Below are 26,490 nucleotides of genomic sequence, written 5' to 3' on the forward strand. Positions count from 1 at the left end.
CTGCATGGCCCTTACGTGTCCCAAGCCCAACATGTCACAGACGAGCTCAGCTCTTTACCTTCCCTCCAAACCCTATTCCTTCCTTTGGGTCCCCCATGACAGCCATATCCAACTACCCCAAGTAGTGTAGACGCCCGGGTGTAACTGCGGGCTCCTCTTCCTCCCCTCAGCCCCACCTCAAACTGGTGACCAAGTCTTACCAGTTCCACCTCCCTAGTGTCCCTTAGACATACCCACCCCTCTGCTCTCCCCTGCCATAGCCCTAAGTGGGGGCAGCCCCCCAACAACAGTGTCACCCCTGGGGCGCAGCGCAGTGCCCCGCGCCGCCGACAAGCCTCCTTGCGCTCCTCTGCGTGCCTAGAATGGGTGCGCTTCCTCAGAGGAGCACTGAGGGTGCAGGTGTGAGGGAACCCAGGTCCGATAAGGGAGGCCGGCCTCCAGTCTGGCACACACCTTCTGCTCCAGCTGCCGGGCCTTCTGTCTCCGGAGCAGCATCTGGTTCCAGGCCTCCTCGTAGGGGTCAGCCACCAGTGTGTGTCTGTTGTAGGACCGCAGCTGAGGGAGGAGGAGCTGTCAGCGCAGGGCAAGGCAGGGCAGGAAGCCGAGGCTCCCGAGGGCTGCGGGCAGGGACGGGAAGGGGATGGCAGTCTCCTCCGCGTGGGGCGCAGGGTGTGGGTGGGGTCTCACCCGCTGCCTGGTCTTCTGCAGGTTGTTCCTCAGGATCTTTCGGATCTCCTCCTCCTTGTCCTTGGACAGCGCTGGCAGGATGCGCTCGGCAGGCAGGGACTTGGGGTGGATGTTCCTGGCACAACAGGACGCGGGTTAGGTCCACGTTCTTGTGACCCTGCAGCCTGCTGGGCCTGGTCCAGGAGTCAGGCTGGGGATGGCCCGAGCAGAAGGTGAAAGCCTCAGGCCCTCAGTATGGCCCCAAAGACCTCACCCCCACCCCAACAGGACAGGAGAGGCCCCTAGCTGGGGCTGAGGGTTGGGACATGGTGCAGGCGTTGCCTGCATTGGCCTCCGGCACTCACTGCATGGAGACTGTGGAGACTGCAGAGGGGATCTTGCCCATGCCCCCGCTCTCCACCAGCTCGATGGCCTGCTTCATCTCCATCTTGTGGTAGAAGGCGATGAGCTGCGGCTCCTTGGAGCGCTCCCCGGCTATCAGGCACTTCTTCACGTACTTCTTGTTGAACCGGTTGAGCCTGGTGGGAGGCGTAGGGAGACGGGTGGGGCCAGCTCCAAGGGGCGGGGAGAGGCCAGACACCAGGGGAGCCCTCGCCCACCCACACCCCTCGTCCCCTGCTACCTACTTGTCCTTCCAGTGGTGGTGGCCATAGTGGCCACAGATGTCCTCAATGCCTGTCAGAAGGTGGTCCAGGAACTGAAACAGGCCCAGGGCCAGGTCAAGCGTCATTGTTGGGCGCTTTCCATACCCAGACCTCTCTGAAGGCTCCCGCCCCACTGTCCACCCTGTTGGCTCTGCTCAGCCTGGCCCTGTAGTTCCAGGAGTAGCCAGCAGATGTCGCCCATCCCTCGTTCATCCTGACCTGATTGGGCGTCTCAAACCCTCTATGCAGGAGGCAGCTGAGTCCCATTCTCTGAACCCACTTGAACCCCACCTGTGTCAGGTTCCAACCAGAGGAAGAGACGGCATAACATCCCCTTGGCCTCCCCTAGCGGCTAGACCCTGGCAACTGGCCTCAAGGAGTCAAGGGACCACTCTGTACTGGAATGTGGAAGATGTAACTGGAGGCAGAAGCCCAGCTGCTCCCCAGCTCCCTGAGCCCCCTCCCGCACCTGAGGGCCCAGCCCCAGCTTCTAGTACCTGTGTGTGGATCTCCTCGTTGATGGAGCGCTTGGTTTCTTGCTTTTTCTTCACAGCCAACAGATCTACCAGGGGCCGGATGGTCATGCCCTGGGGGCACAGGCGGATGTCAGGCATTCTGCTTCTGCTACCCTGGCAGGGAGGCCACAGTGCCTCTCACCTCCCCCAGGGCCCAAGGTGAGGATGGTCTTCCTGCTCTGAGGTCTGAAGGCTGTCTGTTCTCTCCACCTCCATCCCAGCACTTAGATAAAGTCAGGTCCTTAAAGTTAGTGTCTCCCTGCAGACACAGCAGAGGTCTAATAGCCCAAGCAGCCTAGTGACCCCCTCAAAGGTCATCCAGGCAGGCCAGAGTTCAAATGCAGACTCCAGGACAGACTGGCTGTGCAACCTGAGGAGTCAGGCCTCACAGCGAGGGAGAAGCACCTCTGCTCTGCCTCCCGCACAGGATGCTGGGAGGACCAGGAAATAACAGCAGGAGCTAATTTAACTGCACATTTGTCAGGTGATGGACTGGGTTGTAAAGTTCCCTAGTATTAGCTCTTTAATGCCTACAGTAACTCAAAAAGGCAGGCCCTCTTATTGTTCTCACTTTACAGAGGAGGAAACTGAGGCTCAGCCCTAGGGTGAGCAGCGACCTAAGGCCGCAGTGAAGTAGCAGAGCCAAGATTCAAACCCAGGCAGGCTGGCTCAGTGGGGGCCTTCCTCCCCCAGCGCTGCTTCCAATGAAAATGGGTTTGGAAAGCTATCAGCACATACAACTAGAGTCAGGCTGAAACAGGTTTTTTGTTTTTTGGGTTTTCTTTTTTTGAGACAGAGTCTCACTATGTAGTTCAGGCTGGCCTCAAATGTGTGGCGCTCCTCCTGCCTCAACCTCCCCGGGAGTACAGGCATGTGCCCCCATACCCGGACCTGAAACAGAATTTTCTGATGATGGACGTAGGGCAAAATGACAAAAGAGGCAGCTTCCTCTCCTTGGCGGGTGGCAGGGAGGGGGTTGTATGGCAGGAGGACTGTCCCAAGTTCAAGCCCAGCCTGGACTACATAGTGAGTTCAAGGCCAGCCTAGACTATGTAGTGAGACCAGTCTCAAAAAAAAAAAAAAAAAAAAAAAAGAGACAGGAGACACACCCAGCCCCAGGAAGTTTCCCTGTATTTTTCTCTCCTAAGAAGGCAAAGATATGTTCCATCTAAAGCTCTGTGAGGGTCAGATGTAGTGTGAGAGAAGACAAGTGATGGTAAAGAAATGGAGGCCAAGATAGAGTTTCACACCTGCCCAAGGCCCCGCAGAGTCAGGTACCGTGCAGCAATGTGCACCACCCTGCCGGGGCTTCCTGGGGGACTAGGGACAGCGGTGGGGCTGTCAGCTAAGCCTGGGTCACTGAAATGCTCAGAAGTCAGGGACCAGCAAGTTGGAAGAATTCTTGCAGATAATCTAGCCCAGTCCCCTCACTTCACAAGCCAGGAATGGAGACAGAGAGGTGGGCTTTTCCCAGGGTCACACAGGCAGTGACAGTGCGAAGGCTGACTCTGGGCCTCCTGCTACCCGACTCAGGGATCTGACCAGCTGCCCATGTTGTGCTGTTATTCCCACTTTACAGGTAAAGAAACTGAGATCCCGAGATACTAATTTCTTATTAATTGCTGAGGCCGTACACTGAATCGGGGCAGAGTCAGATCCTGGGGCTGCTGACTGTACCCACTTCTCTGAAATGGGTCCTGAATAAGCTGGGCAGCACTCTGCTTACTTCACATCCATCCGGTCAATCACTTTACAATGACTCCTTATCACAACTCGTGTTTTACAGCTATAAAACTGGGGCCCAAAAGGGAGGTGGCTTGCTCAAAGTCATTTTTCTTTTAAGAGTGGGAAAAGGAGTGGGGCCTAGGAATAGCTCCTGAGAGACAGGAGGGGCCAGGATGGGTTGTCTCAAGGCCATCGTTATTGCTTGTGTCCAGGTGTCCCCTTAGAGCCCCATGCAGTCACAGGTGACTCTTTTTCAGAGGTGACTGGATGTAGAGCGTGTGATGCTGGGGTAAAGGGTGTGTGATTTCTAAAATGCTCCACTGAGTGGTGTGGCCTAGTTCTGGGTAGGATTGAGGGTGCTCCACCCTGGGTGTGAGTGCTACTTGCCCTAAGGGCCTGTAGCTTGGCTAAGATATAAGGGACAGAAAGAGGGTCCCTCCTTGTCCTTTCTTACTTGCTGCGTGCTACTCCACTGTTGGCTACTGGCTGCCTGCCCTCCCTTGTCATGGACTGTTTCTCCGCTACAATGCTCCTCTCCCATGCCACCCTGCCTTGAGCCAGCTAACTACAGACTAAAATCTCTGCAAACTGTGAGCCAAATAAACCTTTCCTCTTTTAACTTTGGGTGTTGGGTATTTTGTCTTGGCAAGGAGAAAAGGTACTAGGACAGACATGCAGCAAGTTAGCAGTGGAATGCACAGCCCCATTGAGCGATGCTCTTTCTCTTTCCAGGGAGTCAGGGGGGCCCAGCACCTGTACAAAGACGGTGAAGAAGATGACAGTGATGATGGCAGTGAGGAACAGTTCACACATGGGGAAGTGCTTCTTGTCTAGGAGGTAGCCCAGGGAGAAGGCGATGGCCCCTCGAAGGCCCCCGTAGGCGATGATGAACTGGTCCTTGGGGGTCAGCTTCACAATGCGGAACTTGTTGATGAACCAGGTCAGGCCCAGCACACCTAACAGGGAGCGGGGAGAAGGGGTCAGGCTCTCCCCAGCACCCCAGAGTCTGTACTAGGGCCTTCCATGTATCCAGGAAGCCTCTACCTAGCCCACCTAGCTCACACATTGGTTGAGTCCCTCAGCCCAGTGCACCCCAAGTTCCTCAATGTAAAAGCTAGGTGGATCCTTAAATTGGGTTCCTCAATCTGGATTTTTTTTTTTTTTTTTTTTTTTTTTTGAGACAGGGTCTCCATATGCAGCTCAGGCTGGCCTTGAGCTCACTTTGTAGCCCAGGATGGTCTTGAACTCACAATGATCCTCCTGCCTCAGCCTCCCGAGTGCTGGGATTACAGGCGTGTGCCACCACGCCCGGCCGAACCTGGATATGCTTTGGAGACACTGCAGAGGCCTCCAGTGGTTAGTGGTCAGGAGGGAGAAGGGAAAGGGTAAAACAAGATCAGTAACAAGCAGATACTTATTAAACATGATGGGCTCATGGGAAATCATTATCCTATCCTACTTTTCTATGTATTTGGGATTTTCCATCATAAAACATTATTTTAAAATGTAGAGGGGGTCTAACCTCAACCCACAAAACCAGGATCCCTGGAGGATGAGGATCAGAAACAATGGGCATTTTAAAAAGTGCACCAAGTAAACATGAAACAGCTAGACTTGGGGACCACAAACCCAGCCAGCTCTCACCTCGGGAAGGTGAGATCCAGAGAGGGGCAGCAACTTAGCCACCAATACGAGGCGTATCTGGCATGTGGACGAGGAACACAAGGGCAGAGGCCTGGCCACCATAGGCAGCCCTGCACTGGTGGTGCAGTGTGGGGGAGCTGCAGACTGCTCTGCAAGTACCCATGCCATCTGTGCTGCAGCGATGTACCCCAGGCTCAGAGGCGCAGACCTGGGTTCTGTGGGCCTCAGGTTTCCTCAGGAAACCAAAAGGCTCAGAGTCACAGGCCTGGAGAACCCTTCACTCTGACACACTGTGGCTGTCCCATGGGTCACGGACTCTTTGGAGTCTGGGCTTTTCTCCCCTCAAGCACCCATTATGGCATCAGCTTTGCAGAGAGGAGGAGGAAGGGGTGAAGCCAGGAGCCACTCAAGGGCCTTCCACACACTATACCACACACACCCCATGCCACCATACCACAGCCCCTTCATACAACACCCCTGCACTGCACCACACGAACACCCCACACTCCAGCCCCTCCATACACTGTAATACACACACACACTGTACCACACTCACACCCCACAGCCCAGCCCCTACACGCACTATATCAAATACACTCAGCTACACCACACACACACCACAGAGCAGCCCCCGTAAATACCCCCTCAAACACACATGACGGCCCAGCCCTGCTGTATCACATAGCCACCTCCGAGCCTGACCCCTCACAGAACACACTACACACGCACAGTACCACACACATGCACATCACGGCACCTACACACACACCGAGTACCACACCGCGTGGCCTGGCCCCTCCTCTCTACGCTCTACACACACAGCGCACCACACGCAGCCCCCACAGCCCTGTAAACAAGCCCCGCCCCTCTGTACCACACAGCCTCCTCACAGCGCGCCCCTCCACCTCCCCTCCTCCAGGCCTCACCCAGCACCCGGGCCACGAGGCAGAAGAGCAGCGTGCAGATGACGAAGGTCCAGTTCCAGTGGTGGGAGCCAGCCACAGTGGAGACGCCAAGGAAGATGAAGATGAGGGTCTCGCTGACACTGCTCCACATCTTCAGGAAGTATTTGATGGTGGTGTGGGACTTGTGGGAGATGTTGGCCTCCACGTAGGGACGCATGACCACTCCTGAGGCGATGAGTCTGGGGTCGGCAAAGAGCAGGATTCAGGGGTGAGCAGCATCTTCCCAGGGCCCGCTGCTGCCAGGGGCCGGCAGAGCCGGGAGGAACAGGCGCCTTCTCACCGAGCAGCTCTCGGGGGCCGACCCCCACTGTGCGCTTTGCACCTCTGCTCCCAGCTCAATCGTCCCACCAAGCCCACAGGGCTGGGGACAGACTCGCATTTTTCAGAAGAGAGGTCTGAAACCTGGAGAAATGACGCTGCCTGCTACCTGCCACACTGCAGTAAATGGCAGTGCTAAGGTCTGTCCAACTCCAAAGCCTGCGCCTTCTCCCCCGGGCCATGCGGTCTCTGTCCAAAGACTGCCAACGACACGCCTTCGGCACCCCTCCGGTTTTTTCCTCCCAGCCTGGTACCCACGCTGGGCTCTGCTCCGGCTGGCCAGGCTTCCTCCCTGCCACCCAGAATCCCCAAGTCAGCCTGGCCTCCACCCTGCCGCTGTTCTCCCCATCAGGAAACCCTCTGCACTCACTGCCTTTGTACAGCTCACCCCCACTCAGCCTCAAGCCCCTGGAGGCCTCAGGATCTCCAAGACTCAGAACCGGGAAGATTGCCCATGAGTCCCTGGTGGTGCTGCGACAGAGGAGTGTGTGGGAACGTATGTTCAGCTCCACCTGTGGGGTTCCCTTTAAGACGAAGGAATTGGGGCTGGGGATTTAGCTCAGCGGCACAGCGCCTGCCTGGCAAGTGCGAGGTCGTGAGTTTGATTCCCGGTACCGGAAAAAAACCAAAACCAAAAAAAAAAAAAAACAACAACAAAAAAGATGAAGGAATTGGTGATGCTGTGCTTGCCTGTAATCACAGTACCCTGAGGCTGAGACAGGAGGATCACGAAGTTTGAGCCCAACCTGAACAGTTTAGTAAGACCCTGTCTCAAAAAAAATTAAATAAATATAAAATAAAATGGGCTGAGGATGTAGCTCAGTGTGAAGGCCCTGGGTTCAATACCCAGTTCTGAAGAAAAGAAAAATTTTAAAAAGACAAAGGGAGGAAGTCATAGGATGGTGTTTTTCCAGGGTCAGTCCTGGGTTCTGCCCTCCTGTGGCCAGACAAACATCAATGCGAGTTGCTCTGGCACTATCTGCTTCCGGTCAGGAATTCCTTCTCCACATTCCCAAATCCCACAGAGCCCAGGAGAAGGGCCTTTCTAGGAAGCTTCTGATGACCTCAGTCATTTAAATGGCTGCCAAGCGAGTCTGGTGCCTGGGATTCCTGTCGTATGCCTGAAGCTGACGTCTGGGCCCTGGGGAGCTCCCTGGAGGCCACACAGGCCTGGGGACTCCTCCCGCACCACTCCCACAGCCTGGCACGCCTGGACTCACGCCATGATGCCTGACAGGTGGAAGAGCTCAGCTGACAGGTAGGCCATGTAGCTGTAGAGGAAGACGAAGAGCGGCTCGATGACGCGGATGTGGGCGGTGAATCGAGAGGTGAAGGCTGCGATGATCCCGTAGACCACACCTACAAACACCCCGCCCAGGGCCACCACGAAGAAACTCAAAAAGCCGAGAACGATGTCCACGATGCCCACGCGGTCGTAGTTGGCAAACTCCTCAAAGAGGTGATACAGGACCTGGGGAGGACGTGCAGGTTGGTGGGTGGGTGGGCAGGGTGGCCCCATGGCTCCCTGGGGTCTGCCATGGTGATCCCATCCCCTCGGTGGGCTACAGTCACAAGAAGAGACCAAGTGATAGGAGAGAAACCCTAGTGCCAAGCAGATACTCAGAAACCAGGGGCCCTCACAGTGCCTGCCTGCGAGTGTGAGGTCGTGAGTTTAATTCCCAGAACAAAAAAAAAACCAGGGGGCCAAAGTGGCTTGACTGCGGTCTGCCACAGGCCATGCTGGTTATGAGCACAAACCCTGAAGCCAAAGGACTCAGGCTGGAATCCTTGCCCTGCTATTCCCTATTGTGTACACAGGGCCAAATACTCAGACTGTCTATGCTTCAGTTTTCTCGTCTATGAAGTGAGCGCAGAAAGTGTGCCCACTTTACAGGGCTGTGGTAAAGATTCAGTTAGTAAAGCACCCAGTACGGTGTTAGCAGGTACCAGTACCATTAAATTGGTCCATCTCACTCCTCTCTGGATTTCAGTCTCTCCTTTGGCACAAAGCAAGGAGGTTCAGACAATGAACTAGAACAACAGTTCTTAACCTCTGAAAATCATGTGGCCAGATAATGCCAGACTCAGCTCTCTGAGTGTGCTGAGAAATCTCCATTAACAAACTCCCCAGTGGTTGCAATGGGCAGCCAAGTTCAGGTGCTGTGGAACTAGAGACTCTCTAAGGCTTCCATCTTCTGGTCTAGGAAACAGACGGTCTCTGTAACACTACCGTCGAATGTCAAAATGGCACTTCATTCACTGGAAAGCCTTTGAACCATCTTCCGCCTAGGCAGCGCTGTACAACCTCTTGAGTCAGGCAGGCCACGGATGGCTGCTCCCTTGCTAAACTGAGGTCCAGAGAGGTAAAGGAACAAGGCAGAAGGCCCCCCAGCCCAGTAGGACTGGGTCCAGAACTTGTTCACTGATGGCTGTGGACTCAGGCCTCCTCGGTAGGCTCAGCTTTGACATTCTGCACTCCTAGGGGCTGGCACCATTGGCTCTCTGGTCTATTCAAGTCCAATCCAGTCTAGGCAGCTCTGCCAGCAACCAGCTGGGACTTTCCAGGCCTGATGGGAGTGAAGAGAAGTCATGAGAATCTATGACAGGGAAATCTCCAAAGCCCCCAGCACCTGGGCAGTCCCTGGAGGCAAGCAGGTAGGGACATGGAGGGCGAACTGCACCAGGGCACAGACCTGATTCCAGGCAGACCAGGGGCAGCTTTACTGTCTGGAAAACGGGGAGGACACCCACACCCAGGGCTCCAGGAAAGACCCAACTTGGGCCAGGCAGGAAGGGCAGATGTGGGACACTGGCCAGGGCCTGGTGCTGCCTGGACCACAGCCATCTGGGAGACAGGGCAGGGCATGAGCAGCGGACAGTCACATCAGCAGGTACACTCTCAGCCCTGGGCCACCTAACCTGATTCCTGGCTTGGGGGGATTCATGGTCTACCACATGGGCTAATGGGGCAGACACACAGGTCTGTGTCTGGACTCTGAACTGGACTGGACTATGCAGATATGAACCCCAGCTACATCTCAGCTAATATAACTTGGTGCCTCAGTTTCTTCATCTATAAAACGAGGATAACAGTGCCAACCTCATGCAGTTACTTGCGGATCAGGGGAGGTAGTGCACATCTGGACAGGAAGTACTGGATGACCAGCAACAATCACCACCACGACCATCACCACCCCTGGAGATGCAGCTGCATCTGAGTTACCCCCTTGACACAAGCACACCCACTGTTCCCAGTAGCTCTGGCCCCACACTGGCATCACCAATATTAGTGAGGGGAACTCCTGTAGGAACCCTGAGAAAGGGCTGAGGCTATGGCTCAGTGGTAGAGAGTGCTTGCCTAGCATGCATGAAGCCTTGGTTTGATCCCCAGGACCCCCAACCTCTCCACCCACCCCCCCAAAAAAAACCTCTAGGAGTATGATGTGCTGGCTTCTGAGAGCCCTGTGTCACAAGTGGAGAATTCAAGACTGCTGTGTTAACCCTGGGTAAGAGCTGGTGCTAGACGAGACCAGGACAGAGGCCTGCCTGCTCAGGCCAGGCTGCTGCTCTACCCAGCCCCTTGAGGACCAGGCCAAGGGGCACGGAAGAAGAGGAAGCCGAGGCTGCCACGGCTGAATACCAGACTGTCACTGCTTGGAGGTGCTGCTTCCTGCAGCGCTGGGGTGAACAGGGAATATGTGTGCGTGGGGACTAAGCACGCACACGCATCCTTGCACTTCCTGTGCCTGCGGCTGCTCTGAGTGGCCCCGCTCAGGAGGAGGACATGAATGTGTACACACACAAACTCATTTCCTGAGGAAACTGCTGTCAGGGAGGACATATGCAGCCTCGACAGCGTGACTACACACAAGCCTTGGTTGGGTACCTGTTGTCACTAGACCCTCAGGGAAGGCACTGACATGGTGCCACTTTGCAGCTGTCACACGCGAGGCCCAGAGAGCTAGAGTCACTTGCTTAAGGTCACACAGCAAGCAAGTAGACAATTCATTTCACTTATCACCTTCTTGGGGTTTGGGGGAGGGAGGCAAGGCCTTTTTCCATAATCTCCACCCAAAAACTCTGCACATACTAAATTCTAGTGTTTACTAAATTCTAGACTTAAGATACAGACAAATGAGAGCTAATGGCCCTTCATGAGAGATGAAATGGGCCATAAAGAGGAAACTGAGGCACAAGGAGAATAAGTAATTTGGCCAAGATCACATCAAAGTGCAAGTTAAGGGGGCAGCATAAAACCTAGTAAGGTCAAGAGCTCAGGCCCTGGAATGAGACAGACCTGGTTCAATCACAAAGAGGTTCCATCACACTGCTTTAAGTCCTGCTTCTATCACATTCTAGCAGGCTATGTAACTTCTTTGGCCCTGTTTCTTCCTCTGTAAAGTGAGGACAGTAAATCTCTCCTCAGGCTGTCCTGAGGATTCCGTGGGAAAGTTTGTATCACAGGGCTCAGCACCGTGCCTGGCACTCAGGAAGCGCATGGACAGGCACTGGGGGTTTCTGTTACTGTTATTAGGAAGTGTGTTCGGGATTGGTTTCTGGACCCAACTCGGGCTGTGCCCTGTGTGCGTGTGGGCGTGGCCCCTGGCCCCTCACCACAGTGACGGCGTCATTGAGCAGGGATTCCCCGAAGACAAGGATGTGCAGCAGCTCATTGATGTGGATCTCCTCAAAGACGGCCAGCACAGCCACCGGGTCCACAGCCGAGATTATGCTGCCAAAGAGCAGGGTGTCCAGCAGGCCGATGTTGTTGATCTGCTCACCGCCCACCTGGCACACGGCAAACATGAGGCCGCCCAAGAAGAAGGCATTCCACAGTGTGCCCACCACGGCGAAGATCAGGATGGTGCCCAGGTTCTCTGTGAACTGCCGCAGGGGCAGGAAGTAGCCCGCATCCAGGATGATTGGCGGCAGCAGGAAGAGGAAGAAGACGTCTGACTGCAGGAAGGGGGGCGTCTCGCCTACGCCCTTGATCAGGCCCCCCACCAGCAGCCCCACCACGATCAGCAGGCAGCTCTCCGGGACGATGCTCGAGATAGTGGGGATCACATGGAAACCTGCGGAGGGCGAGAGAACGGGAGGCCATGGGCTTTTGGGGGAGCCAGGAGAGCAGAAGGCTGGGGACAGGGCTGGGGACCAGGAGAGCAGCTGGCGAGAGGTGCACAGGCTTGGTCTCAGAAGGCTGCTCTGTTAACTCTCTGGGCCTCAGTTTCCTTGCCTGTAAAATGGAAGGGATAATACCAGCTTCACAAGGTTGTGGTATAAAACAAGTGATGTCTTTAAAGTGCTTTTTTTCAAAGGATATTCCCATGCTGTCTGTCTCTGTCACTGTCATAAGGTATTAGAAAGCAGCAGTCTGTATGTTGCCAGAAGGCAGAAATTATAAGTTGATTACTGAGGCACTGAGTACCTAAGGCTATAAACCTACATCTGAACCCAAGGCATCTTTCCAGGCACAAGGTCAGGAAGGCACACATGAGCTCCATGGGAAAAAATAACCATCTAATGGTTCTGTCTGAGGGAAGGTGGTGAGATCCCTGTCATGGAGGTATTAAAGCCAAAAGAAGACAATGAATGGTGAAGAAGTGGCACAGGAGATAAAAGAAACCACAGAACAATCAAAGAACATTAGTCCAGGAGGCCTGAGGTCTACAAATCTGCAGAGCATGCCAGGAGCGGTGGCACATGCTTGTAATCTCAGCACTCAGGAGGCTAAGGCAGGAGGATTGTTGAGTTCGAGACCAGCCTGGTCTACAAAGTGAGCTCAAGGCCAGCCTGAACTGCATAGCCAGACCCTGTCTCTAAAAGACAAAAAACAAACAGAAAACAACAACAACAAAAAATCTGCAGAGCACATCCAGTGACCTCCAATCCCAGAGGTGTGGTGGCAGACTTTGTACATTATCACGACATGCTTGCCTGTGGAGGGCGGGCAACTGCTTAATACAGGGTGGCTCTAAGAGGTCAACAGCAATCAGTTTTGGCATATGAGACAGAATCTACTTGCCACCATCTCTAGGCCAATTCTACCTACTCCAAAGATGGGGCAACTGAGGCTCAGAAAGGGGAGGCGACATGCCAAAAGTAAGGCAACTAAGCAAAGGAAGCAGGAGGGAACCCAGGTCTGCCCCCCAGCTCCCAGCAAATTTCTTAGTTCTGAAATTCAAGGTTTCCTAGCTTTCTTCCCCATCAGGGCATCTGCATGTCCCTCCGAGACCCACAAACCATTTTCCCAAGCCAGTCCTGGCCCGCAGAAACACTTCTCTGCTGGGGCCTACCTTAGGGCTCCAAACCAAAACGAGGTAGCAAAAATCCCTGCCAGAGAGGGCCTTTCAACGCCAGCTTCAACTACAGAGCTCCAAGTTTCCTACAAGTTATTTGGTTTTGTTTATTCTATTGTTTTGTTTTTGGCAGGGAAGTGGGTGGAGGAAACCTGGGCACCCAGCTGCATGCTGGGTACCCTAATCCCCAGGGTCAGCCTGGCCAGCTTTGCTCAGGCAGAAAGCCCTCACCCTTCCCTAGCCAGTAAGCTGTTGGGGCAGTGGGGGCAGGACATATGATGCTTCCTATGTTAGTTACTTTTCTCATTGCAGCAAGTGGTGGCAGCAGCCCTTTCTGTCCCTTACACTCTATCCAGGCTACCATCCTTAGGGCAGTAGCACTCACACCTAACTTGGGCCTTCCCATTATTCACTCCCAGAACTATGCCAACCAATCAGTGGACTGATTTAGAATCATACACCCTTCTTGGTTTTTTTGTTTTTGTTTTTGGTACTGGGAATCGAACTCAGGACCTTGAGCTTGGCTAGGCAGGCGCTTGTGCCACTGAGCTATATTCCCAGCTAATCACATACCCTTGATCCCAGCATCACACACTTTAAATCCAGCCACCTCTGAAAAGCTCCACCTATGAATGCATGAGGTTTTGGGGGGACATCTAGACACAAGCCATAAAACAAACTGTTTGGCCAGGCCACTGCTCTCAGTACCCTGAGATCCTTGGTTTATGATTTTTTTTTGCAGTGCTGGGGATGGTGCATGCTACCAAGCTCTCTACCACTGAGCCACATGCCCAGTGCATCCCTGAGGTCCTTAAGAAGGAGAGGGACTCCTTCTTTCTATGGCCAAAGCCCATTTTCTTCTCAGGGACTGACCTCAGCAATGCTGACTCAGCTACAAGTCAAAGCTCACACTCCAGGGCCTGGGGATATAGCTCAGTGGTATAAGCACCTGCCTGGCAAGCACAAGGTCCTGAGTTCGATTCCTGGTACCAAAAAACGAAAAAAAAAAGAAAAGAAAAAAAAACCAAAAGAAAAAAAAAAGCTCACATTCAAAACACTATCCAGGCCCAGAACATGAGCACAGTGCCAAACTCCCAGGAGACATGCAAAACATGTTAAGGGAAAAAAAAGACATGTCTCCATCTTAGCCTGGGAGGAGACCTCAAATCCACCTTGTGTGTTTTCCTGATTTCAAAACAGACCTGACCAAAAGTCACCTCTTATGATAAAAAGTCCCCCAGTCTTTGCAGAGTCCACCACTTCTGCCCAGTGTGTGGGCAGCTGGTACACTGGGAAGGGCTGGGTCATGCTGCTCCAAGTCTCTCCTGCTGTACGGCCTCCAGGTCAAACTCAGCACTGCGCTGTCATCCAGTCTTGCCTCAGGTCCCGTTCTCCCCACAGGCACTCCTTAAGATTCAGGCAAATTTCTTTAATTGTCCCAAACGAGCCACTTTCTCTTCTGCCTGCAGACCTCTGCCCAGTCTACTTCTCTAGGCACCATTCCTGCGCTCCCCACCCCCACCGTGTGGCCGACGCCACGGACTTCTCCCTCTTCTTCCAGAAGGGTTCCCTGACCACTCTGTCTGCCCAGGTGAGGGCAGAGACCTTTCCTGGCGTCTCTCTCTCTCACAACCTTCAGTTCACAGTCACTGTCTAGAGCAGGGACTCCCCGAAGATGAGGGGAGCACACTGATGTGGGGCTCTATGGCACCCACTTAGATCAGTCAACTCAGGCAGAAGCAGTGGAGACAGCGCCATGGCACCAACCCAGACCTGTGATACTCTGGCGGGGAGAGAGGAAGGCATGGCTGCAAAGTTTGGATCTTGAATGTCCCCCAAAGGCCCATATTTTAAAGGCCTGGGCCCCAGGGTGGTACTATTGGGAGGTGGCAGAAGCTGTAACACCACCTAACAGGAGGTCCTGCAGTCTGTGGGCGCATGCTCTCCAAGGGGCCTGTGGGGCCTCTGGTCCCCACCTCATTCTTTTTGCTCATTATATAAGTGGTTTTGCTCTGCCATGTGCTCCTATCACAATGGGCCTCACTACAGGCCCAAGGCACCAGGACCAACCATTTACGGACTAAAACCTCCAAAACTGTGAGCCGAATGGGCACTGCAGTCCACACCTATAACCCCAGCATGCGCAGGAGGGGCACTGCAGGTTTGAGCCAGCCTGGGCTACATACTGAGTTCAAGGCCGGCCTGAACTCAAAATCTATAGCAAGACCTTGTCTCAAAAAAACGAACAGAACAAAACAGAAAAACAAAAACAAAAACAAAACAAAAAGGGCTACCATAGCCTTCCTCACAATAGCCCTCTCTTTCTCCAAGGTGTTTTCTTTTCCTCCTTTACTCGGGCCAAGCTCACTCTGCACAGCCAGTTTCTCCCTCACTCTTCACTTTTACTTTTTCAAATAAACTTTGCCACTGCTTCTTTCTAAAAAGAAAAAAGAGCCAGGCTCAAGGCTGGCCTGAACTGCATAGCGAGACCCTGTCTCAAAATAGACAAAAAAAAGAAATCTAACACAGGGCTTTAGGGCAGTAGAGTTCTGATAGGCACAGGCCAGAAAACAGCTTCCCAACGCCAGAGTCCAGCTCCAGCCAGCAGACTCTGCGTCTCCTGGCCCTGCACCAACAGGTGTCTTACAAGGAAGCAAGGTCTAAAGAGCTCAGGGAAGGACTTCTACCTCCACCAAGCCTTGAAAAAATGCCTCCCACCCTGTGGGAGCATTCCTGGAACAGGATATGCCAGCAAACTGGAGACCCAGAGACAAGCCAGTCGCAGCTCCTCCCAGGGGAGGAGAAAGGCCTGTAATGAAGCAAACCAAGGCCATGAAGGATGAATTTCATTCCTGAAGGTGTCCACAAGTCAGCACTGTCCTTGCTGTGTACGTGCCACCACATTCTGTCCTCACAGTAGCTCTGTGGAGCAGGTGTTCCCTCACCACAACCTTTTTGTGGTCCTGGGAATTGGACCAAAGGCTTTTGCACTAAACTATATCCCCAGCCCATTCATTCATTCATTCATTCATTCATAGATGAGTCACTACATGGCCCAGGCTGGGCTTCACAAGCTCCTGCCTCAGGTGTACACCCCATGCCCAGCTTGTACCCATTTTGCAGAAGACAAAGCTGGGTTCTGCAAGGTGAGGTGGCTTCCTGTGAGTAGGAGAAACTCCTATATGTAGCTTAGACGCCTCAAACCTGGGGCAGAGCACTAATGAGTCCTTTGCTCAGGCACCAGTATTTTGGGGGGTAGCCGTGCTTTCCGGACCATAAGACTGCCATCATAGGTAGAGACAGCGAAAGCACGGGTGAGAACTGGGAGTTCCGGAGGAGGACACCTCACCAGACTCCCAAGGACTAAGTCCCAGGCCTCCTGATGCGGGAGGGGCCCGCAAACCCTTTTTACTTAAGTCTGCTTCCAGGTACCAGGCTGGAGCTGTGTTCCTGAAGCAGCCCGTGCCTTTCTCCAGTCTTGAGTTTGGCCCTGCCCCCCAGTGAACAGCAGGAGCTCTGGGCCTTGGAGGGCTTGGAGGGCATGCAGGGCGTGCAGGGGGGTGCAGGACAGGGCACAGAGGGCAGGGCAGGGCAGGTTAGGGTAGGACAGGGCAGGGCAGGGCAGGGCAGGGCAGGGCAGGGCAGGGCTGGGCTGGGCTGGGCTGGGCTGGGTCCAGGCTTTGGGGTGAAGTCTGGATCTGGTCTTGGCCCCTGGCCCACAGTAGGCGGCATATTACTGGAAAGTGCTTCCTGGGTGGGGGAGGGGTGGACTCTGTCCGGAGGAGGCGGCTCCTTCCAGCTCAGTGAAGGGAGGGGCAGCCCTGGGCATGTTTTCCCAAGGCCTGGACTACACCATCTAAGAGTCCCTCAAAGCTCAGAAAGCCTGCCGAGACTAGGTGTGGTGAAAGGGCATGGGAGAACAGACAGAGTCCCAGGTATCCTGATACTGAAGCAAGATCGCAGAATGCCAAGAAGTGGGGCGGAACTTCCCAGGGCTCCAGCCTGTGGCAGTGGTGATGTCACCAGGATGGAATCGAGGTGGGGCGGGGCAGTCAGAATCGGATTCAGAGACATGAGAGCGAGAACAGACTCATGGGGAGCATTTAATTCTCCATTACGTGGTTAGGAAAATGAACACTCACAGGGAGCCAGTGTCAGTGGTCACATGAGCAGTTCCACCGGAGAAGACAGTGCTGCTCAGAGGCCTCCTGCCTGCAGGTCCTCCCACAGAAGAGGCTGGCAAGTGTAGGATTCAGCACCCCGAGCCCCAGGGCAAACCCGCCGTCCACTGGTTCAAGGCTGGCCTCCCCTTGAGAAGAGGCTGGGCTACGGAGAGGTATTTTTCACTCCTGACCCAGTGTAGGTGGCAGTTTGAACACTTCTGTGCCCCTCGTGCACACACACAGGGACACGTGGACAGACACGTCACCAAACCTTGGGTTGGTGGGAGCCCTGAGCCCTTTACCACGAGAACATTTTGTCTGCATCTCTCAGACTGTCACCATCTGCTCAGACAGGCACTCTCAGTTGCCAGGGTGACCAAATCCCTATCCCACTTCCCCAGCCCTCCTCTAGCCAGGAAGTCAGAGGGGAGTGCTGGGAAAAGGGGACGCTGAGGCCCACCAGTGCTGGCCACCAGGGACCCAGGGTAGGCTAGGGGCCCTGCCGCCCTATTTCCAGTTCTGAGGACTGCGCTGGGGCTGCAACTCGGCCAGGTCCCAAGGGATTCCTACTTGCACAGTGGTTCCATTTCCTTAACTCCCTCTTCAACTGCCCCAGCAACCAGTCTGGACTACAGCAGTGAAAGGAAATACCTCACAGCGAAAGCCCAGCACTCCACAGTTTATAACAGCACACACTGACACTTTTTATCTCATCTAGAGGTAAGATTTTACAGATGAGGAAACCCAGGCATAGAAAGGTTAAACAACTTGCTCAAGTCACACAGCTGCGAGCTGGAACTGAGAACCTAGGCAGCCTGGCTCCAGGGTCTGTGATCTTAACCACCTGCCAAGTTATCCCTAGTTTTCTTTGTATTTTGTTTCCACGGGGAGCATCTGCCCACGACTGAAGAGGTCCAAAGCAGTTCCTAGAGGACCATGAGTAGCCATTTCTTCTGGGAGCTCTTCTCTAAGGAAGTCTCTCACCGCTCCCCATGCCCCTGCTGGCCTTGTAATGATCTCAGGAAGTCCTGAAGCCAGCAATTCCTGGAAGCCCTCCGGAGCTAACCCAGCTGGGAAGAGTAAGTCTTTTCTATCAACTCTTAGGAACACAGGCAGTTTGTAATTCAGAATGTCGATTCTTCCTACATCAAGGCCAGCTGTGTGCACCAAGGAGCGAGATAAAGTAGATAGGCCTGACTCAGTGCTGCCTCCGTGGCTCCCAGCAGCCCCGACAAGGAGACACGCGTGGCACCAGCCCCCGGCCCTGAGTTCCCACCTCCACAAATGGCTCAACCCGGGAGCAGCAGGGTGGCCTGCGCAAGGTACTTCACAGCTCCTTCCCCTGTTTCCCCACAAGACAGCAAGGTAAAGAATGCCAAATAATGCTGGGATGCAACATTAGTGGAAACTGGTGGCTATCACTATTATCATTTTCTTGTGAAAGCAGGTGTGGCGCACAAGCCTGCAATCCCAGCACTCGGAATCTGAAGCAGGAGGATCACAAGCTCAAGGCCAGCCTGGGCTACAGAGTTCCACACATAGCAACACCCTGTCCCCAAACAAAACCTAAGTAAAACACGAACACTGAGTTCTTGTGACCGGTTAGTGTTCACGTGTCCACGGCTGGGCTAGAAGCTCCCTAAGGGTGAGAACTTTCTAGTCATCTGGCTCTCCAGCTTCTAGGCCAGCGTAGGCATTAATTACTTGTGAACTGAGATAATATTGATTTGTCATCCAGGTGAGGCAGTGCATGCCTATAATTCTAGTTACTTAGAAAGCTGAAGCAGGAGCAGCCCAGGTTCAGAGACAGCCTGAGCAACTTAGCAAGCCACTGTCTCAAAATTTAAAAAATATAAAAGGTTCATACAGTTCAGTACTCCCTGGGTTCGATACCCAGTACTGCAATCAAACAAAAACAAAACACTTGACTCAACTCCTTTGATGTAAAGTATGGGAAAGAGGGAGAAGGTGGGTGAAGATGGATCTGTGCTTCCAAGAATATGTGGGTCGTTATGTATAACTAAAATTTACCAATAAAATCTGATTGGAGAGAAAAGTGAGAAAAAAAGAATATGTGCTATCAGCTGGGCATGGAGGTACACACCTGTTATCCCGGTGCCCGGGAGGCTAAGGCAGGAGGATCACCACCAGTTTAAGGCCAGCCAAGGGTACATAGCATGAGTCTGTCTCAAAATACTAAAAAACAAAACAAAACAACCAAAAAACAATGTGGTGTTAAAGAAACAAAAAGAGTAGGTGGTGTTCCCAGAGCAAGGACTATTTGAACTGGCCTTTGAAGGATCAATAAAAGTATGCCAAAGAAGGAGCTATGTCTTCTAAAACACCTTCCACAGTACCTTACACACAACAAATGGATACTATCTGGATAATGAAAAAAAGGGAAGATAAATAGGAAGGCAGACTGGCTTCAAGCCTTTGTCAATACACACATGGAGACTGCTGTGAAGATTAAGCGGCACTGGGCATGACAAGACAAGCCTGTAATCCCAGCTTCCGGGGAAGGTGAGGCAGGAGAATCCCAAATTTAAGGCCAACCTGGGCAACTTTGTGAGATCTTGTCTCAAAATAAAATTTTAAGAAGGGCTGGTGATGTTACTCAGTGGTAGAGCACTTGCCTAGCACATGCAAGGTCCTATTCAGTCCTAGCACCTCCCCACAAAAAGATTAAATGAGATAGTGTGTAAAATACTTAGCACAAACCTGGTACATGTGTCTGAGTCTCATTTCCCCTCAGTACCTAGGATGATGCTCAAGGTGGCTGTACCATTGAGATAATTTAATGAGAACTACCTGGCCCGGGTGACTCAATGAAGAACACTTTTTAAAAACTGTAAATCAAGGGGCTGGGGATTTAGCTCAGTGGCACAGTGCCTGCCCGGCAAGTGCAACGTCGTGAGTTCAATCCCCAGTACCAGGAAATAAAAAAAAAAAACCCAAAAATAAATAAATAAAAATAAAAAAATAAACACTATAAATCAGTAATGTCCACTCCGTAGGACTGCACGTGATCGTGATCCACTGTAAGATACACACTCTGGAGCAGGAAAAACGTGTTAACACGTACGGTATCTGACGTGAGGTGCCGAGCTGGGGCTTTTCCACCCCTCCTCTCATTTCATGTTCTCCCCTGACCTCCACTTGATAGATGAAGGAAAGGAGGGTCAGAGAGGTGATCCGCCCAAGGCTCCCTGGCTGGGAAGACAGTCGTAATTAGAACCCTAGTCTCCTAATTACCAGTTCCTGCGCCGAGCTGCTGCAGTGAGACTGTGCCTGTCAGGATCAACAGGAAGACAGTTTAAGTCTGCAACACGACTCCCCCACAAAAACAGCCATAAATAAATCTGTTCCAAGTACCTGGGTAGGACTCAGTTCCCAAGTGAGGGAAGCCAGTCTCTCTCTGTGCCTTTCCCTGACATTCTTCCGCTTGCCTCAGTCCACACTTCAGAGTCCTACCCGGCTGGGGAGACAGGCTCCCACCCGCCAAGAACATCAGGTGGATGGGAGAACAGCTGAAAAGCCAGCAGAAAACAAGCAGCAATGCTAGGCTGCCCATGGCCGGGGCAAAAGAAGGCCGGCCAGAGGGCCAAGGCTAGGTTCCGGGCCCAGCTCTGCCCTCCAGTGATCTTAGGCTCTGAGCTAACCTTCACGACAACGGACAGGCTTCAGTTTCCTCGTGTGCCACAGAAGCACCTTGTACAGCGGGAGGTGGCCGAGCGCTAGTAAGACAGGAAAGGTCAGAAGAGCCATGGTGGGCTGGAGGGGACTGGGCGCCCCCAAGTAATAAGCAGAACAATGCAGCTAGGAGCCCCTGAGATGCTGTTCCAGCCGGAGGCAGGAGCACTGTGGTCAAGATTCCAAGGTCGAGGGGCTGGGGATTTAGCTCAGCGGCACAGCGCCTGCCTGGCAAGCCCAAGGTCGTGAGTTTGATCCCCGGTACGGGAAGAAAAGCAAAAAAAAAACCAAACAAACAAAAGATTCCAAGGTCGAGGACCTTAGCACTGGGGACAAGCCCCTCACCGTGCGCCGTCCCTCTCTTGCCACCCCCTTCTCTTCAACCGCCCCATTCATCAGCCGCTCTACTCAGGGCCCAGGTATCCCCCAACCCCACATCTACACGCTCCCTGGGAAACTCTCCTCCTCGAACTTTACCCACCTCTCAAAACACACTCCGCTGCTGCATTCTCTGAAAAGCCTTCCCTGCAGCCCGAGGCTGAGTCAGGTGCTCCCCACCCCCAGGACCTAGGTGCTCAGGTCTGTGAGGCACCCTAGCACCCGGCCCTGGGTCCCGAAAAGATACTCAGGAAAAGCGGGTTAAGAGGGCTGAAGTTTGGCCTCAAGGGTCGGGGAAAGGAGTGAAACAAATGCACAGAGAATGAACCTCAGAGCCTCTGAGCCTCCTGGGGTCTGCAGTCAGCAGGAAACGAGGCTGGGAGGTGGAGGAGACACTGGCACATGGGCCTGAAGCAAGCAGATGGCAGGAGGAACTGATTCAATGCCGCTGGCCTCAGAGGGTCCCCCAACCTTCACACAGGCCCCCAACCTCAGCCTAGCCCCAGTGCCCTGTCCCAGCCTGCAGCCATTCTCCTGCCACTGGCCTTTGCCCTGGGGCTCAAAGACCCACTTCAGTAGTCCCCGCCCCACCCTGGGACGGCACTTTTGGGGTTCAGCCGGCCCTCCTCAGTCACCCGAGCTCTCCAGAAACCGATGTTGGATGAATGCCACCCGGCAGATTCTCCCTCCTGCAGTGAGGCAGAGGATGACTCACACAGGGGAGAGGAGGGGAGGGAAAGGGAGCAGGACGGCAGTAAACAGCGTGTGCCATGAGATACACAACAGCAGCAGCAATGGTGCCCGGCGAGGGCGACGGCTTCAGCAGCCAGCAGCATGGTTACCCGGGTGGGGGCGCCGAGGGGGCGCTTTGCTTGGGACAGGTGGGGTAGGAATTCAAGCTCCTGCCTCCCAGGGCCTACCTGGGTCCCTGGTAGGAGACTATGTGATTCCTTGGTTGTTTTATTGTTTCTGCTGTACTGGGGCATTAACCCAGGGCCTTCACACTGAGCTACACCATTAGCCCATTTTCTATCTCTTACTAAGTCATTAAATTACTCAGGCTACATTCGAACTTGCAGTCCTTTTGCCTCAGTTCCCAGAGTGCTGGGGTTATAGGCCTGTACCATGATGCCCAGTTGGTTTGGTGACTTTAAACAGAACCTAAGATCATTTAAATTTTTTCTACAATGGTATATAAACTCTTTTTTGTGTGTGTTCCAGGAATCGAACTTGGGACCTTGCACTTGCCAGGCAAGCATTGTACCACTGAGCTATATCTCTGGTCTTATAAACTCTTTAAGTAAGAGGAGAATCATTTCTCAGTGATTCTCCCTCTTTTCCTTTTGTTTTTTGAGACAGGGTCTCACTATGTAGTTCAGGCTGGCCTTAAACTCACAGTGATCCTCCTGCATCAGCCTCCTGAGTGCTGGAATTATAGGCATGCACCACCATGCCTGGCTCCCCTTTTCCTATACCTACTATCGTAACCCTCATTCCAGTCTATGCCATTAAATTTGGCACATACAAAGTTTTCTGCATCCCTAGTTTTTTTGTTTTGTTTTGGTTTGGTTTTTTTTGATACAGGGAATTGAACTCAGGAGGTTGTGCTTGCCAGGCAGGCGCTTGTGCTGCTGAGCTATATCCTCGGCCCTGCATCCCTAGTTTTAAAAGTATGTGTAAAAGACAATTTTTATCATAAAGAAATAATAAATGTTTGAGAAAATAGATGTTTAACCTGATTTAAACAACATAAACATCTACAGAAACATCTATACCCTCAGGCCCCAATTTTTTTTTTTTTTGGTCTTTTTGAGACAGGGTTTCACTATACAGTTCAGGCTGGCCTTGAACTACAGTCTCCTGCCTCAGCCTTCTGAGTGCTAGGATTATAGGCATGCAACACCACACTGGCTCCAACCCCAAATTTTATGTACCAGTTGAAATCAAGCCCAGCTGGGGCAACTTAGTAACACAGCAAGACCCTGTCTCAAAATAAAAAATTTAATTTTCTTTTTTCTTCTCAAAATAAAAAATGTAAAAAGGGTTGCAGATATAGCTCAGCATGAAGACCCTGGCTTCAATCCCCATTACTATAAAAATAAAATTAAATGTAGCCAGATGTGGTAGTGTATACCTATAATCTCACATTCTAGGAGGCTGAGGCAGGAGGATTGTAAATTAGAGCCCAGCCTGGGCAATCTGATGACTTAGTGAGACTCTGTGTCAAAATTTTTTTAAAAAACCCAAAAAACAAAAAATCTTGTCAATCTGGTCAAGCTGCTTCTGTGGGGTATAGCCTGCTCTAAGTACTTTACTGTGGCATCTTGTTTAATTCTCTCAACAACCCTGCTTCATGCAGTAGGTGCTATTACCACCTCATTTGGAGATATAAAAGAGAAGGTCGGAGGACGGCCTCTTTCTTTCCCCAGGACACACAGCCAGGACAAAGAGCAGGGTTTTGAAGCCAGGGTTGACCCCATCCCTCACAGCGCACCCCGACTTGTACAGCCACCTCCATGTAGGGAGGTCTTTGCCTGAGCCATAACAGCACGACAGTCACCCAACAACGGCACCAGGGTGGTCTTGTTTCTCATGTCCTGATATCCTCTATGAGGAGCCCCAGACAGGCTTTGCCTGTGTCGCTGGCAGTGAAATCAAAGGGCTTTTGCTTCCGGTTTCTCTGTACCTTCATTTAACCTCAAGGCACCACTGGCATTTGAGCATCTACGTGACTTTCCTGGCAATGGGGGTGTTTCTTGGCTTCCTAAACTTCAAACACTGAGTGTGCAGGAAGCACACACACACATTGCTGGGGGTGAGAAGAACCTGGTTTATTTATTTATTTATTTATTTATTTTTGGTCTTTTTGAGATAGGGTCTCGCTATGCAGTTCAGGCTGGCCTTGAGCTCACTTTGTAGCCCAGGCTGGTCTCGAACTTGCAACGATCCTCCTGCCTCAGCCTCCCAGTGCTGGGATTACAGGCATGCGCCACCACACCCAGCTAAGAACCTGGTTTCAAGCCACCAACCCTGCCATTCCTGGTGGCCCTGGTGTGTGCTCCGGCTCGGCTGTCCCTCTGCATGGCTGTCTCACTCCTGGCCAGTCCTGTTCTCAGGAGACGAGGCCACATCAGGAGCTCCAAGTGCCCTGTCTGCCCCATCTCTGGGATGCAGCAGGGGTGGAAGAGAAACAATGACAGAGGTTCTGTTTCTAGAAACTTTAGAGCCATGGGAAAGCTGAACTTTTCTTTTCAGTGAGGGTAGAGTATAACGTGCAAAATGCAAATTTGGGGGAAAACTGAAACTGACTATATAGCACTGAATACCTTTTGTTCATAGTGTCCCTTCTAGTCAAAATTTGTTGAGCCGTCAAATAGAACGATGCACACAGTACAGTGGTACCTCTGTTCATGAACGCTTGTGTTTGCCAACAATTTGATTTGCAAACACAAGCATTTGGCAAAATGTTTTCCTTTGAGAACTCTGCATCGGCTGACAGACACGACCGCAGCCATCTTTCCCACACGAATGTGACCGTGGCCATCTTTTCGAGAATCACAGAATGAATGCAGTTGGTGAACTGAGGCACCACTGTGTTAAAGTCATTATATGAACTTCAACTTGCTCAGAATATCACCATACTCGGGTACAGAGAGGTGGAGTATTGAGAGGTGACAGTAGGAAGGCGACAGAGAGAAATCCTACAATTTCTAGCTTATCCCATGCTGGTTGTCCCTAGAGTCCTGTGGAGCCAGACACAGCCCTCCATGCGGAGTCTGGTCATGCCGGAGGGTTGGCCGGTTGTCTCCCCTCCGGACACAGGCACGTTCCTACCCTCTTCCTCCGGCACTGAGCCCAGGGCCTGGCGCGTGGTAGGGAGCGCGGCGTGGCTGGTGAGTCTGCATGACCCCATAAGGGCTGAACTCTTGTCTGACCTACCTTGCTTTCCAGCATTGGGCACTAGGCGCATGGGCACTGGACTCTGCTGAACTGGCCTTCGCCTTGAAGGCGCGGCACTGTGCAGGCCCACAGGGGAAGCGGCGGTGTCCGGCAAGGCAGGACGGGAAAATGAGCATGGTGTGTGCAGGTAGAGGATCTCCACTGGGAGCAGATAACCGTGAAGGCTGGAGAGGAAGTGGCTACTTAAATGATTATAAAGCAGCCTTTTCTCTGGTCCTCAGCGCAAGCCTGGCAGTGGAGAGCAGATGAGGAAACAGAAGTGGAAAGATCAGAGACAACCCAAGACCACAGGGTAACAGTGGAGCCAGGTCACAACACCAGGACTGCTGACTCCAGTCCAGGCTCACCTAGGGCCAGGTGGTGAAAGGCCTTAAATATCCTGTGAGTGTTGTATGTGTGGAAGGAATTCCTAATCAACGTGAAGAGCCAGGCAGAGCTGCAAGGCTGACTTGCAGCGACATGGAACGCTGCCCCCAGACACCTAAGGGAAGAAGTCAAGAGAGATGGCGCTGGCCGCCCAAGCTCAGCAGTCTGGGGTGGGCCAAGCTGTCCAACCACCCAGCCATTCAATGTAGGCTCCAGCGGTGGCCAGCACTGCCTCCTGCACGATCTCGCAGGATGGCTGAGCCCTCCACTCCCGCCTCAACATGCCCTGAGAGGCCAGAAAGGTTCTGAGAGATTTAGAGGAAGGAAGGGCCTGGACCCAGCCCAGGCTTCAGCTCACTGGGTGTTCGGAGCAGGCCCTTGCTGTTCTCTGACCTCAGTTTCCCCAGCCCCAGCAGCTTGCTGAGAGCTTCCTCAGCTCTGACATCTGACCAAGGTATCTGTTGCAGGACAAAGCTGGGTTCTGTCATCCCTGTCCCTGCTAACAAATGTGATGTCTGGGCCCAAGAGAGTGTTTGTTCTATAGAATGACCACAGGAGGCAGGTGGGGCCAAGGAGCTGGCTTGCTCCTGTTCTAAAGTTTTGGGTGAGTGCAAGCCAGCACCTGCCAGTGCCTTTTTGAGAGACTTGGTGCTGCACACCTGTAATCTCAGCTACTCCGGAAGCTGAAGTGGGAGGATGACAAATTTGAGACTAACCTGGGCAACTGTCTTGGTTACTCTTCTCTCGTTGCTGGGACAAAATAGCCAACGCCCGAAATTAGGGAAGGAAAGGTTTATTTAGCTCAGTTTGTGAAGGTTTCAGGCCATACATACTTGGTTGGCTCCAAGGCAGAGTGGCACATGGCAGAGGGCAACAGTTCATGGTGCTGGAAAACAGCAAAAGCAACAAAAGCAGAAGGGAAAAGTGGCCTCAAGCAGCCTCTTTCTCTCTCTTACATATGCAAAGAATCCACCCCAGGGCGGGTGTAGCACTCACACCCATAATCCCAGCATTGGATCATGGATCAATCATAAACTCTAGGGGGGCTGGGGATTTAGCTCAGCGGCAAAGCGCCTGCCTGGCAAGTGCAAGGTCGTGAGTTCGGTTCCTGGTACCGGAGAAAAACCAAAAAA

The 26,490-nt window shown here is 52.8% G+C and overlaps 1 protein-coding gene across 1 annotated transcript in view; it reads right to left on the reverse strand.

Annotated features, from left to right (window-relative positions):
* Positions 1-26,490, reverse strand: part of Slc9a1 (solute carrier family 9, subfamily A (NHE1, cation proton antiporter 1), member 1) — a 58,009-nt gene that overhangs the window by 3,435 nt on the left and 28,084 nt on the right. The window contains exons 2-10 of the mRNA XM_005394895.2: positions 11,113-11,573; positions 7,719-7,969; positions 6,142-6,359; positions 4,325-4,527; positions 1,829-1,918; positions 1,314-1,384; positions 1,032-1,205; positions 688-802; positions 454-555 (exon numbers count right to left, since the gene is read on the reverse strand). Coding sequence (XP_005394952.1) covers positions 454-555; positions 688-802; positions 1,032-1,205; positions 1,314-1,384; positions 1,829-1,918; positions 4,325-4,527; positions 6,142-6,359; positions 7,719-7,969; positions 11,113-11,573 — 1,685 coding nt within the window. The remainder of the gene's footprint in view (positions 1-453; positions 556-687; positions 803-1,031; positions 1,206-1,313; positions 1,385-1,828; positions 1,919-4,324; positions 4,528-6,141; positions 6,360-7,718; positions 7,970-11,112; positions 11,574-26,490) is intronic.

This window comes from Chinchilla lanigera, unplaced genomic scaffold (genome assembly GCF_000276665.1).
Source record: "Chinchilla lanigera isolate Chin_1 unplaced genomic scaffold, ChiLan1.0 scaffold00051, whole genome shotgun sequence".
In the NCBI taxonomy this organism is placed as follows: domain Eukaryota; kingdom Metazoa; phylum Chordata; class Mammalia; order Rodentia; family Chinchillidae; genus Chinchilla; species Chinchilla lanigera.